General features: G+C 37.1%; 1 protein-coding gene across 1 annotated transcript in view; it reads left to right on the top strand.

Moving 5' to 3' along the window:
- Cntn3 (contactin 3) overlaps window positions 1–13,368 on the top strand; it is a 356,765-nt gene that overhangs the window by 236,868 nt on the left and 106,529 nt on the right. Inside the window, exons 6-8 of the mRNA XM_032906010.1 lie at window positions 7,523–7,726; window positions 8,677–8,779; window positions 12,784–12,968. Of these exons, the coding sequence (XP_032761901.1) occupies window positions 7,523–7,726; window positions 8,677–8,779; window positions 12,784–12,968 (492 nt within the window). The remainder of the gene's footprint in view (window positions 1–7,522; window positions 7,727–8,676; window positions 8,780–12,783; window positions 12,969–13,368) is intronic.

Consider the following 13,368-nt stretch of genomic DNA (forward strand, 5'->3'; position numbering starts at 1 on the left):
TCCAAGCCTCCATTGCCCTTACTTTTGGCAGCTGCCAGTGGCTGCCATTATTCCTTGGTTCTTGGCTTCCAGGAAGGACTCATTTCCCTCAGACTTCTGTCATTAGTCAACCTACTCTCTCTGTCCTTCCTGAGTGTCTGTCCTTAGAAGGTTCCTGGTAATTGATTGCATTAGCCGTGTTCAGGTCCACTGCAATGCCCTTAACAGCATGTCTTTAGCACAGTCCCATGGCCAGGTATATACCTGCCCCCATGCTGCAGTGACAAGATTCTGCAATCTTAACATAGATATCTGAAACTCCAAAATCAAATTATTAGTTTCATTGGCTAACTATAGATATAAAGGCAGAGATGTATTTCTGCTATTCCTTTAGAGGCTGAGAGGGGCCCCTATCATCTCCCCTGTATTGCCTTTACTGGCTACTTGCATTCACAGCCTTTCCCAGGAAGGTATCTTATAATATCTGTCTCTAATTTTCGCTCCTGCTTTTGTAGACAGAATTTCTTCTATGTGTTTGTAACCCTTCTGCTTCTTGCTCATTATCATCCTTACAATGACTAGTGACATGTTTAGATAATCCAAGATCTTTCCATCTCAATGCACTAGGGTACTTACATCCACAGAGTCCCTCTTCTATATTCAATGACATATCCCTTCATTTGAGTGTCTAGGTGCAGAGAACTAGGGTCATTTATTCTGCATAATACACTACTAGTTGCCGGAGTCCAGTCCAGCATGAAAGGGTCCAAAGGAAATTCAGCAATAGGGTATCGAGTCAGTGGTAAGGCTAAAGTTTATTTATCTTTGGCAATTTTTCTGGCTATAACTCTTTACTATTCTAAGTCCAAAACCGGTTGGCTTTCTGTTATGATCAGGGGATAAGAAACAAAAGACAGCTTAATTGTTAGGGTTCCTAACTCTCTTGCTCAAAGATCTCTCTCTCTCTCTCTCTCTCTCTCTCTCTCTCTCTCTCTCTCTCTCTCTCTGTCTCTCTCTGTCTCTCTCTCTCTTTTCTCCCTTCCTCCTTCACTTCCTCCCTCCCTCCCTCCAGGCAAGACTTGGAACTGTTAACTCTTAATGAACCAGGAAAAAAAAAAGAGATAAAAACACATACATTTCTACATTCACATGCACATTCTGGTAAGGCCCAAACATCTGTCTCATTAACTCCACAAGTGTTCCTGCATACTTACATACAAAGCGTGCACACACACACATGTGTGCCACACACACACACCACACACACACACACACTGCCACACACACGCACACACACACACACACACACACACACACACACACACACACATATTTGTTGATGGAGAAAAAGCTCCCCCAGGCCACATACATACATTTGGTAAGTGAATAGGACAGAGACCCAGACAGATGACACACAGCATTCCTTCTCTCTGGCTTTTGTATACCTTGTTAGACAAAGGTTCATTAGAAAATCCTCTCCTAGATAAATTGTTACATGAAAGAGGAGTTACAGAAGAATGTTGATATTAAGTTCAAAGCAGTGTTTCATTATAAGTTCAAAGTAAAAATTTCATATGGTCTCACTTTATCATAGTGTACACTTAGAGCTTCATCTTCAGATCTCACCTAGAATGTTTTTCCTTGATCACACGCCTATTTCTGTTTTGAGTGTAGTTGTGAAAGCTCATTATATTCTGTATCGTGCATCATTTGCTTACTATTTTATGAGTAGTGGGCATATTCTATTCTTGATTCTAATTTCATTATCTTCCTGGAAAAACAATTAAAATCATCTGTTAAAGCTTTCAAAAATTATTTAAATCAAATAAGGAATTCTATCAAATTATTAATTCATCTAAACAGCATTAATTCATGAAAGCTCATCTTTGTATTGATCTACAGGAACTCTGCCAAATGGGGTGAGCTAATACCCAAGAATTATTAGACTATGCAATAGTGATAGGAAAAGGTATATAAGCTACAAGAAACAATCCTGAGATGAAGTCTTTTTCGACCTTGCCTCTCAGACCTTACCCATCATAAGCCATGCGAAAATGGTGGGCCATCTTCAGGAAAGCCTTAGCCTCTCAGAGAGGACTCCTAATACCTGAGTTTGGATTTAGATCTCTGTAATCCTCACTGAGCTCTTACTTCTTTATCTTCTACTTGATCTCAAAGTCTAATTTGAGTATTTTCTATTTCATCTACATGGGAGCCCCTCTCCATACTTTTCTTTGTGCACCTTTTTGTTTTTTGTTGGTAATCAAGAATCATTATTCTCCAGATTCCTGAGGATATACTAGAGAGGAGCTCTATTTTATCATTTAATGCCATATACAATAGGGCTTAACCTAACATTATATAAGCTATACTGGAGGGATATTTAGAGAAAGGAAGTGCTTATGAAACTTTACAATCATCTTTTACAATATAAAATATATATGATACATTGATTAATGAACATCATATATACATATATATATATATATATATATATATATATCAGTACTAGTAACTCTTTAAGGTTTTAGTGTATCTCTGCAGTTTAGAGCCCATCGGCACAGGCATCTGTGATTGACTTCTGCGAGTGCCTGATGACTTCAAGTCCTAAATAGCAAACATGAGTCCTAAGTGCTGCTGACAGTAGCTTCTGACATCTGCTCTCCAAGTTATGAGTGGATTTATTCCCTCTGCTCACTGACTTACTTCACAGAGACAAGCACTGCATTAAGCGTGAACCAGTTGCCTCTTTGGAGTCAGTTTCAGAAGCAGAGAGCTTTACGCTATTTCATACTGGGCTACTGAAGAGCTTTTCTTGTCTGTAGGACAGCTGCCAGCATATGTGAAAAAACAGGAGGTGAGGGGAGGAGATTATCTTGATAGAAATGTAAGAGAAGAGCAATTATCCCTGGGAAAGGAAGTTTATGATCTGGAATAGACACTCCCTCTGGATCAAGGGGAAAGGACAATTTTAAATACAAAAAAAAGACTGTTGTCCAGTGTCAGCAATCATGTCAGTTTAGGTTCCTAAGGAAGTCAACACTGAAATAAGATTAAAGGAACAGATTTGAAAAAGATTACTGGGAAGGACCTGTGAAAGCATAAGGGAGAAGGATTAGAAATAGAAAGAGGAACAAAGAGACCAAGAATCAGGTCATCTGTGGACAAAGACAAGAGTCAAACTGCAAGAAAGATCTGAAAATGTTCCGGGCATTTCTCTGTGAAGTGTTTGGACAGACTTCCCCATTAGAAAACCCCTACATGGATCAGGAATGAGCGGCATTTACACTCTGAGTTCAGTGAAATGAGTCTAGTCCGGGTGATTATGGCCATAGTGTCTGCCTCTAGTAAGCATATCTACCTTCCCTGCAGTAAGTTCCCCAAAGTGACACATGAGTGAAGCCATCCATGTCTACCAGGGTACTATAAAGGTACACACAGCCATGCTTAATTTCTTTTCTTTAGCCTTACTAACTAAGCCAGTACTATGACAGAGACAGAAATCATCACATTCTAATACATTAACATACCACATTGTTTTAAGTGCTAGTATTTTGTATGATGAAAAGAAAATTCATAAATGGAGTCATGTAATATATATTATTTTTCAGTAAATGTTTTAAATAAAAATTACACTTGTGATTTTTATTCCAAGATACTATATATACCTATTATTGATATAGTCCGTGTTAAAATATTTGTATAAATTTATCATATGTTAAGTTTTCTGACTCTTACACTGAATCCTTTCTTCTAATTATTATTATTTGTGGATAAACTGGTTTTAAAAATAGAGTTTATGTCACCTCTACATGAATGCTAGAAACGGACATTATAGGCGTGTCAACTGAACTACTCATAACTCACTGAACTCATGCCCAATTTCTATACTAGGAACAAAGTTTTAATCTATCTGAATAATACAGAGAAGCACACTGTGTTAGTTGTAGATCTTGAGCATTTTGATGAACATAGAAAAAATATTAAATAAAAATGAGGTAGAGGTATGTCTGAAAGATGAGTTGGCTAAGAGACACAAGACGACCCTAAAAAGCCATTGCTGCTGCAACAAGACGGTCTTACCCACTGCAGGAGAAGCTCAACCTGCCATTTTGACATTATATTTCTCTAAGTTTATGTGGAAATATGGTGGGAGTAATAAGCAACATGGGAGTAGGCCTAATGGGACTGAATTTTTGAATTTCTTTCATAAAACTCAACCAACAACTTTGGAATTTTCTATTTCATCAAGGGCTTAACTAGACTTCCATAAAATATTCTTCGCTCTCTGAGTAACCGAAACAGTGCTTGTGAAAAAGTATTTATAGTGTGTTTCATTGAGATAGAACATTGCCACTGGCATTGTCATGACTCGACCACCAAATTCTGTGGACAGCATCACCTCTACTGGCCTTTTATCTGCTTGGTACTCTCACTGGAGGGCTTTCAGTTGTGTATGCCTTAGTGGACTCTTGAGCTTTATGTGTATTCTTCAGTAATGAAAAAATGTCATTTCCCATTTCCCTACAACTCATAGCACCTCATATCCCAACATTGAACATTGATTCATATTCATCTTTACCAAATGACTGTCCATTTTATCCCTAAAGGAAATTAATTTTATGATTATAATTATGCCTCAAATCTATTTTGAATTTCAAATCTATATTGAATTTCAAATACAAATTTATATGGCTAGCATATGTTTTCCAAAACTTCCTTTGAGACCATTATAGGACTTAACCAATGCAGTGAGGTTGATGTGACTGCAAAAAAAAAAAAAACAAAAAAAAAAATGAACAAACAAAAAACAAAACAAAACAAAAGCATATGAAGAAGGAAACCAGTAAAGGAAACTCAAAAACTATGTCCTAGTAACACTTATCTCTCAACAACTTGAGAACATAGAACCACAAAGGATAATACTATTTAGATGTTTTTCTTGTAGAGAAGAATATAGTTCTTTAGAAGACTATTAAATGCATTGGCTCACAGTTGGTGAAGATCATCCTAGTACATTTTTGCTCATAGCTTATAACACAATGTATCCTTCTTGACTCAACAAATGTTTATTTAGGACTTGTTAAATGCATGTAAATCCATTTTTAGTTATCAAGTATAAATATGTTACATGTAGCTTTATTTTACTGCCTTTGCTCTGGGATCAGCCACATTACCAGCAGCCTCATGGCTTTTCTTTGGTTCTACTCACCTTTAGCTCCAGGAAGTGACTACACTACCAGCCCCCTCCCATCTTCCCTTGAGTCCATGGATAAAAGATATATACACACAAGCACAGTTTGTTCCTTCACAACTTTCTTTCTTGGCACAATTGCTGGGAGCTGACATCTCCCACTTGGAAAAGCATGACCGTAAGACTTTATTATCTCCATCTCTCCATGTGCTCTAAGTTTCAGTGGCTAGTCCAACGTAACCCCTGTCAAATATCCCTGGACACCTGCCTGTAGTAGTGGCCATAGGCCCCAGCTTCCCCTGAGACCTCACATGGTTATTGCGTTCTTCTTCCTCCAATGCATGGCAGAAAAACTCTCTCTTTCCTTATGTCTGCTTTTTCCTCCTGGGACCTGGTAGTCCCTTCTGTACCGTCTACCCAGCAGTTGGTCCCTGGCTTTCTTTACTGACAAATCAAGAACCAATTGGGGAACAGGCCCTTAATATCAGAACTGCCCCCCTTCATAAATAGGAACAGTTGGGTTAAAACTGATATCAAGGTTGAGGATATGACTTATAATAGAGCACTAGGGAAAGTGTACTAGGTCCTGGCTTTGATTCCCAGAAAAACAGATAAAAGTAAAAAATTAGCATGACTTTGTTATATTCATAGGGACAATTGAGGAAACAGTCATTACATGTTATTTGGTAAATGCTTACATTAGACTAAACTTCAGAGTTGTTCCAGGAGTTTAAATGATGGCTCAGCAATTAAAAGCATGCACTGCCTTTACAAAGGATTAGAATCCTATCCTTGTTACCCACTTCAAACTGTTCACAACTGTCTTTAACTCCAGCTCCATCTGATGGCCTCTTACAGCCTCTTAAGGTTCCTACACTTAGATACACTCGCATGCACTCATGCACGCACACACACACACACACACACACACACACACACACACACACACACTGAAAAATATAATTACCTCTTAAATTTCACGCTAAGCATGGGGTGCAACCCAGATAAGGAAGTGGAAGGAATACTTCTTACGGAGGTGACTCCCATGTTACATTATGAGACACTTGACATGATCTCATGTAAATGGAGTTTAGTGCTCAAAGAGGTGGATACCAAAGAAGGAACCATCTATTTTTCTGCAAATGACCCAATTTCATTCTCCCTTATAACTGAATAAATCCCATTTTGTATGCATTTTCATTATCCATTCATCTCTAGATGAACATCGCAACTTAGTTATTATAAATAATACTTCATGAAACATCGATGTATAAAAAATTCGTCTGTAAAATTTACATAGCATCTTCCAGATAGATACACAAAAATACTCTATATAGAGCATATAATGGATCTTTTCTTTTTTGGGGATTCTTTATAATGTTTTTCATTGTGACTGGATTATGCTATATTCCCATGAGCTATGTGTACTGTCTTCTCACATTTGTGGATCCTAAATTTCATATAGATACCTAAGACCATTGTGTGTACATGGCATAAAATAGAAATGAAACTCATTAGGAAAAGAGAACTGATGGAAACAGGTACAGGAGCAAAAGGGTAGGTTTGGCCTATGTGAGAACATGGTCAATGTATATTTACTTATAAAAATTTTGTTATTCAACCCAATAATATATATGATGAGTATTTACCATTGAAAGAAGAAAGAAAGAGAGAGGGGGGGAAGGGAAGAAGAATGAAAGAAGGAAGTAAGGAAAGAGGAAAGAAAGGATAGAAGGAAGGAAAGTAGGAGAAAGAAAGAAAGAAGAAAAAAGGAAGAAAGAAAGAACAAACAAGGAAAAAAGAGCAAAAAGAAATAAAAGAAAAGAAAAGGGAAGGAAAGGGAAGGAAGAAAAAAGAAGGAAGGAAGAGCAAATGAGACGCAAGTCTTTGTAGGCCAGGGAGCAGCAAACTCAAACCCCAAGAGCCAGAGAAACCAAAAGTTTGTCAGAGGGATTTGTGTTGAGTTCGAGCCACTGTGTGTTCCTCATAAGATGCTAAGGAGACATGATTGCAATTCGTTGACAGAAGGTGCTGTGATGTAATTGGTGACTTAGAGCTATGGAACTATAGAGACAGAAATGCAAAGAAAGCAATAGCAAATCCACTGAGCCTTATAAAAGCATCACCTAGATCAGGGACAGGAAGAGAACAGAGGTGCTGCGTGCACTAGAATGACAATCAACTGTATTCTACATCATGATATAAAATGAATGCTGAATCCGTTTGCTAAGTGCTCTTCTGAATGACTTGCAAGAAAAACATCACTTGATGTAAAGGTAATTTTGTAAATTTCTGACTCTGAAACATTTTACTAAGTAATGAAATTCATGTCTTCTTAACTTTTGTTAGAACTTTCATATGCTTGGGTCTTCAATGAGTATCCATCATTCGTTGAAGAAGACAGTCGAAGATTTGTCTCTCAAGAGACAGGACACCTCTACATAGCTAAAGTGGAGCCATCTGATGTGGGAAATTACACATGTGTGGTGACCAGCACTGTGACAAATGCCAGAGTATTAGGCTCCCCAACCCCTTTGGTGCTACGCTCTGATGGTATGAGACCTTTCATTGGGATGCCCATAAAGGCATTTGTTTTCATTTGTGTCATCTTGAAATTGTTTAGTGTGTAAATATTTTATTATAAGCTAAAAAGTCTCGCTTAAATTAAATTGTAATAAAAAATTCTGTGGCATTAGCTCCCTTATTAATGTCAACAAGTTATCTATGAGATGTAGGAGAAATCCAATTTAGGAGCTGAGGCTATAGCCTACTTGTAAGAATACTTGCCTCACATGTACAGAGTTCTGGGTTTCATCCTCAAAACTGCATAAAAGGGATATGATGTTACCAAAAGTTACAGGCATCACAAGTTTAAGGTTATTATGGGTTACACTGCGGGCTTGAGACCAACATGGACTACATGGGACTTTGGAGAGGAAAAAGAGTGCCAATTTGTAAGTCTTAGTAGTTGACCTATTAAAACCAAATCATATCTCATACAGCATAATATCTTGAACACAAATATGGAAGCATTTTCCAGTCAAGTATAATGGAGTCAGAATGCTCCCGCATGTTAAATCATTATGTTTTGACATCAAAGAGCCATTTAGTATGTTTAAGATTGGCACCTATGTGACCGGGCTACCATTTAGCAAAACCCCCACTATAATCTTTGTACCATAGGAAGCTTAAGGGATTATTATTACATTGTAGATGGCAACTTAAATGGAATGCTCACATTGAGTATAGAATTTAAATGGTTTTCATTAAAATGTTTTGCATATTGCAGCATTTTTGACTCCATGAATTGCAAGTTCTTAAACGTTATTCATGGTGCATGTTTCTTCAAGGTTAGTCCAAGTGAGTTTTTGCAATCAATGAAAGTAGCTTCAAAAGGGAGTCAAATAAAGTTTTATTTAAAATGATGCCATAGGAAATACATAATACAAAATGATGCCATAGGGAACACTGACACTGCCCATTTTTGTATTACATATTCATAGGTGTCATGGGTGAATATGAACCCAAAATAGAACTCCAGTTTCCAGAAACTCTTCCAGCAGCTAAAGGTTCAACTGTGAAGTTGGAATGCTTCGCCCTAGGGAAGTAAGTTCTTAAAAAAAAAATCCCATATACTGTTAGGCTGCTGAGGGGAGGGAGGGTAGGTTCTATTTTCTTCTTTGTAGCATAATATATTTTTATGTATATGGTTTAAAGTGCTTGATATTTTAATTTAGCTTGCAAATTATTAGAAATCAATATGACAATTTCCAAAACAAATGTATATTCTACTAATTTTCTTTCCTCCATTTACTCCTACCCCCTGCTAATCTTGATCCTGACTTGAACTAAATCCTCAATCTTTTGTTCTTGCATATTTTCCTACCTTGCCCCTTCTTATTACCTACTTTTACACTCTATAGCTCTCCTTTCTTGATTTTGATAATAATTAAATTTGTGTGTGTGTGTGTGTGTGTGTGTGTGTGTTAAAAACATATATACCTATATACCTTATAGGCTTGCATGCACATATGAAGGTGAATAAACCATTATTGCCTTTCTGAGTTTGCATGAACTCACATAGAATTATACTTTCTTGATCTATCCATTTTCATGAAATTTTCACATTTCTTACAATGGAAAAAATTAAATCTGAGTATGCACCACACTTTTATCTGGCCACTTGCATATTTTTTTGATATCCCAACTAGAGCATCAGTAAATATGAAGGAACATGTGGAGTCCCTGGTGTATATGCTCCTAATTATTCTGTTTTTATTTTATTCTTGGTTCCTTCATTTCTTTTTGTCTTTCTTTGTGTCTGTCTTTCTTTTCTTTTTTTTTCTGTTTTTCTTATTTCAAAACCTCCATACTGATCTCCATATTGCATACACTTCTACCAGTTATGCATAAGGGCTTCTCCTTCTTCAGGTTTTCTCCAGTATATGTTGTCTGGTTTCTTTATAACAGTCATTCTGGCTGAGATAAGGTGGCATCTCAATGTAATTTATTTTGCTTTCCATGATGACCAAATAGGTATTTTGATCATTTAAAAATATCAGCATTTATGTTTTTTCTCTTCATAGCTTCCTGATTATTTAATTATCCATTTGTTCATGGGCAGTTTCATTTAACTGATGTTTAATCTTTCTAATTCTTGGTAAATTTGTAATATTAGTCCCTTGTCATAGTGTTAGCTTGTAAGGATAGTGTTCCATTCTGTAGGCTACTCACTCTGCTTATAGTTGATTTTGCTGTTCAGAAAACTTTTAATTTCATTCAGTCTCATTTATTGATCCATGGGAATGGTCCCCATGCCTTGGAGTTCTGTTTGTATCTTGAAAGACATTCCCAGTGCTTTCCTCTAGAAGTTTTAGAAATCTTAGACTTTAACTTAATGTCTTTGGTGTATTTTGAGTAGTTTTGAATCAAATTCTACTGCGAGTGGATATCCAGGTTTGAGAGCATCATTTCTTGAATGAGCTGTCTTCTTATACATGTTTATTTGACTCCTTTGTCAAAAATTAGGTGGCCACAGCTTTGATGGTTATATCCAGATCCTCTATTCTCTGACATTTGTCTTTCCGTTTGCAAAGTTGTCATTGTAACTTGGTAGTATAATTTGGGGACAAACATTGTGATATCACTGGTTTGATATTTTCTTGTTAGCTTTGAATTTCCACATGAATTTTTGGATTTTTTTTCTAGTTTTGTGATGAGTTGCCATGGAATTTTTATAGGAGTAGCACTGAATGTGTAGATTAAGTTTGGAGCATAGGAATTTCCATGATGCTCATTGTTTGAGTTCAAGAGCTGAGAGGTCTGTTCATCATTTTGTGTCTTTCCTTAAACTTCATGCCAACACATACTTCTAGGTACTTTACTTTTTGAAATTATTATGCATGAAATACTATCCTAATTTTGTTGTCTGCAAGTTCACTCTTGGTATATATGAAAGCTACTGATATATACCTGTCAATTTTGTATCTTGCAGTTTTATTAAAAATGATTGTATAGGGTCTTTAAAATACACAACTATGTCCTCTGCAAATAGGGACCATTTGAATTTTTTCCTATTTTTTCTCTGCAATGCTTTTATCATGTTTTATTGTTCTAGCTAAGATTGGTCTGAGAATTTTACTAAGTAAGAAGCGAAAGTGGGCATCCTTGGCTCATGTCACATTTGGGAGGAAATGGTCTCTGTTTTCCAGTTTGGTGTAAAATTTGAAACATGTTATCCTATTATCTCCACAACTTTTATCATGCCTTTTGTCTATATTGAACCTACTTTTCATCACAGAAATGAAACTCATTTGGCCAGGCCGTATCAATTTCTCATGCATTCCTTATTTCCTCTTCCAAGTATTTTGTTAAGAATATTTGCATCCATGTCAGTCTGCAGAATTCATCTGTAGTTTTCTTTTTTGCAGTGTTTTGATACACTTTGGGTATCAGGATAATGTAGACTTCATATAACCTGATAGTGTGTGTGCCCTTTGTTCCTTGTCAAAGTTCTTCGCCTATGCTAGGATAAGAACTTCTTTGACAAGTTCGAGAGTTTAGTAGTACATCCATTTGACCCTAGGTACTTTATGCAGACACTTCTGATTACAGTTTTGATCTTATTGTCTGTAATTATCTGTGCAAATTATTTATAATATTTTCTGGTTTTAATTATGGTAGATCATGCACATTTTCAAATTCATCCATTTCCTTTATGTTTCCTAACTTTTTTGAAGTAAAATTTGTCAAAGTGTCCACTACTGATAGTCCGGACTTCCTTGCTATCTGTTGTGACAACACACAATTCGTCTCGAATTTTGACAACTTGATTTTTCTATCTTCCATTTTGTCGAAGACTAAAAAAAAAAATTGCAAAAGTGAGAATGCCTTACCAATTCCATAAGCTAAGTCAGAAAAAAATGCCTTTTACTTGCTCTTTGTCATATTTTTTTCTGTACTTAAAGCATGAGGTGACTGACAAAGATTAACAGTTTCCAGGTATAGTAACACATGCCTGCAATCACATCACTTGGAGATAATGTCAGAAGGATCAGGAGTAAGGAGCAAGTCTAGGCCACATAGTGAGAGCCTGCATCAAATCAAGAATTTACTCTATTTTGTTTTTAGGTGAACTTTTTTTTTATTAATTTTACATCCTGATCACTGATCACTGCCCCCGCTCAAATCACTTCCTTCCAAAATTATCTCCCCTCCTCCATCCCTCCTTCTCCTCTGCGAGAGGGAGTTTCCCTAAGTAACCCTCATCCTGGCACATCAAGTGTCTGTAGAAGTAGAAACATTATCTCCCTCTGAGGCCAGACCAGGCAGCCCAGCTGGAAGAACATATCACACAGACAGGCAACAGATTTTGGAATAGCCTGCGTCCTGTAAATCTGGGCCCCATATGAATTCCCAGTTGCATTTCTGTGAAATACGTGTTGCAGGGCCCAGCTCCAGCGCCCATATGCCCATTGTTCGGTGTTAAATTCTCTGGGAACCTCATGGATCCAAGTTAGTTGATTCTGATAGTCTTCCTATGGAGTTCAATACCCATTTGGAACCCTCAATCTCCCCAAATCTATAAGAGTCCCCCATGTCCATTTACTATTTGACTGTGGGAGGGTCACTGTCTATCTGAATCAACTGCTGGGAGGACCCTCTCAGAGGACAAGCTTGCTAGATTCCTGTCCTCACACACACAACAACAATATCAATGAGGGATATTGTGTAAGGGGTTTGTGCTTGCCCAAGGTGCTGGTCTTTAGTTGGGATCATCATTTCTTGGCCATTCCCTCAGTCTCTGCACCATCACCCATCACTATATTTCATGCAAACAGGATAAATATTGGGTGGAAAATTTTGTGTCTGTGTTGGTGTCCCTGCTGTTCTGCTGGGGTTCCTGCCTAGCTGTAATAGGTGGCCTTTTCAGGTTCTATATCCCCAGTGTTGGGTGTCCCAGCTACTCTTCACATCTTATTATATAATTTACAGCCGCAAGTCATCTGCATTTGAAACCTGTGCCTTTTATTCTCTTAAACAAAGTCCTTTAGTTTTGAGTGTGCGAGATGTCCAGAGAAGAGCAAACAACTTGACAATTTTCTTCTCAGCCCTGTTCCTCAGATTAATTGGAGAAGAAGTGATGGGATGCCGTTTCCCACCAAAATTAAGCTGAGGAAGTTCAATGGTGTGCTCGAAATTCCAAACTTCCAACAGGAAGATACAGGCTCCTATGAGTGCATTGCTGAAAATTCACGAGGAAAGAATGTGGCGAGAGGACGGCTCACTTACTATGGTAAGCAGCCTTGGGGAAAATTGTCTTGTAGCTTTTATTCTCTCTGCACTGTTTTTAGGGTCAGGGGTTGTTATATCAGGAAATAGGGTTTAATTTGTCTCTTTCTATGTATTATTCTCATTTTGTTAAGCAAGGACAAACATCAGAGAACAAAGAAATTAAAAAGGAAGCCAACTTTGCAATCAACTTGACATTCTTTTACATTTTGAAAGTGATTCATATGATAATGAAATCTTTTCACATTTTTTTTGAAGCATGACCTTTCACATACTTAATCATATAAGAGACATCTCTCTGGTTGCTTTCTCTTCTAGAAGAAGTAATTTTGTTTATTTATTGGAAAAGCAGAATAAAACTGCTTATTGAGACAAGTTGCAAATATTGCATTAGTAAACCAAAT

This window comes from Rattus rattus, chromosome 6 (assembly GCF_011064425.1).
Source record: "Rattus rattus isolate New Zealand chromosome 6, Rrattus_CSIRO_v1, whole genome shotgun sequence".
NCBI lineage: Eukaryota > Metazoa > Chordata > Mammalia > Rodentia > Muridae > Rattus > Rattus rattus.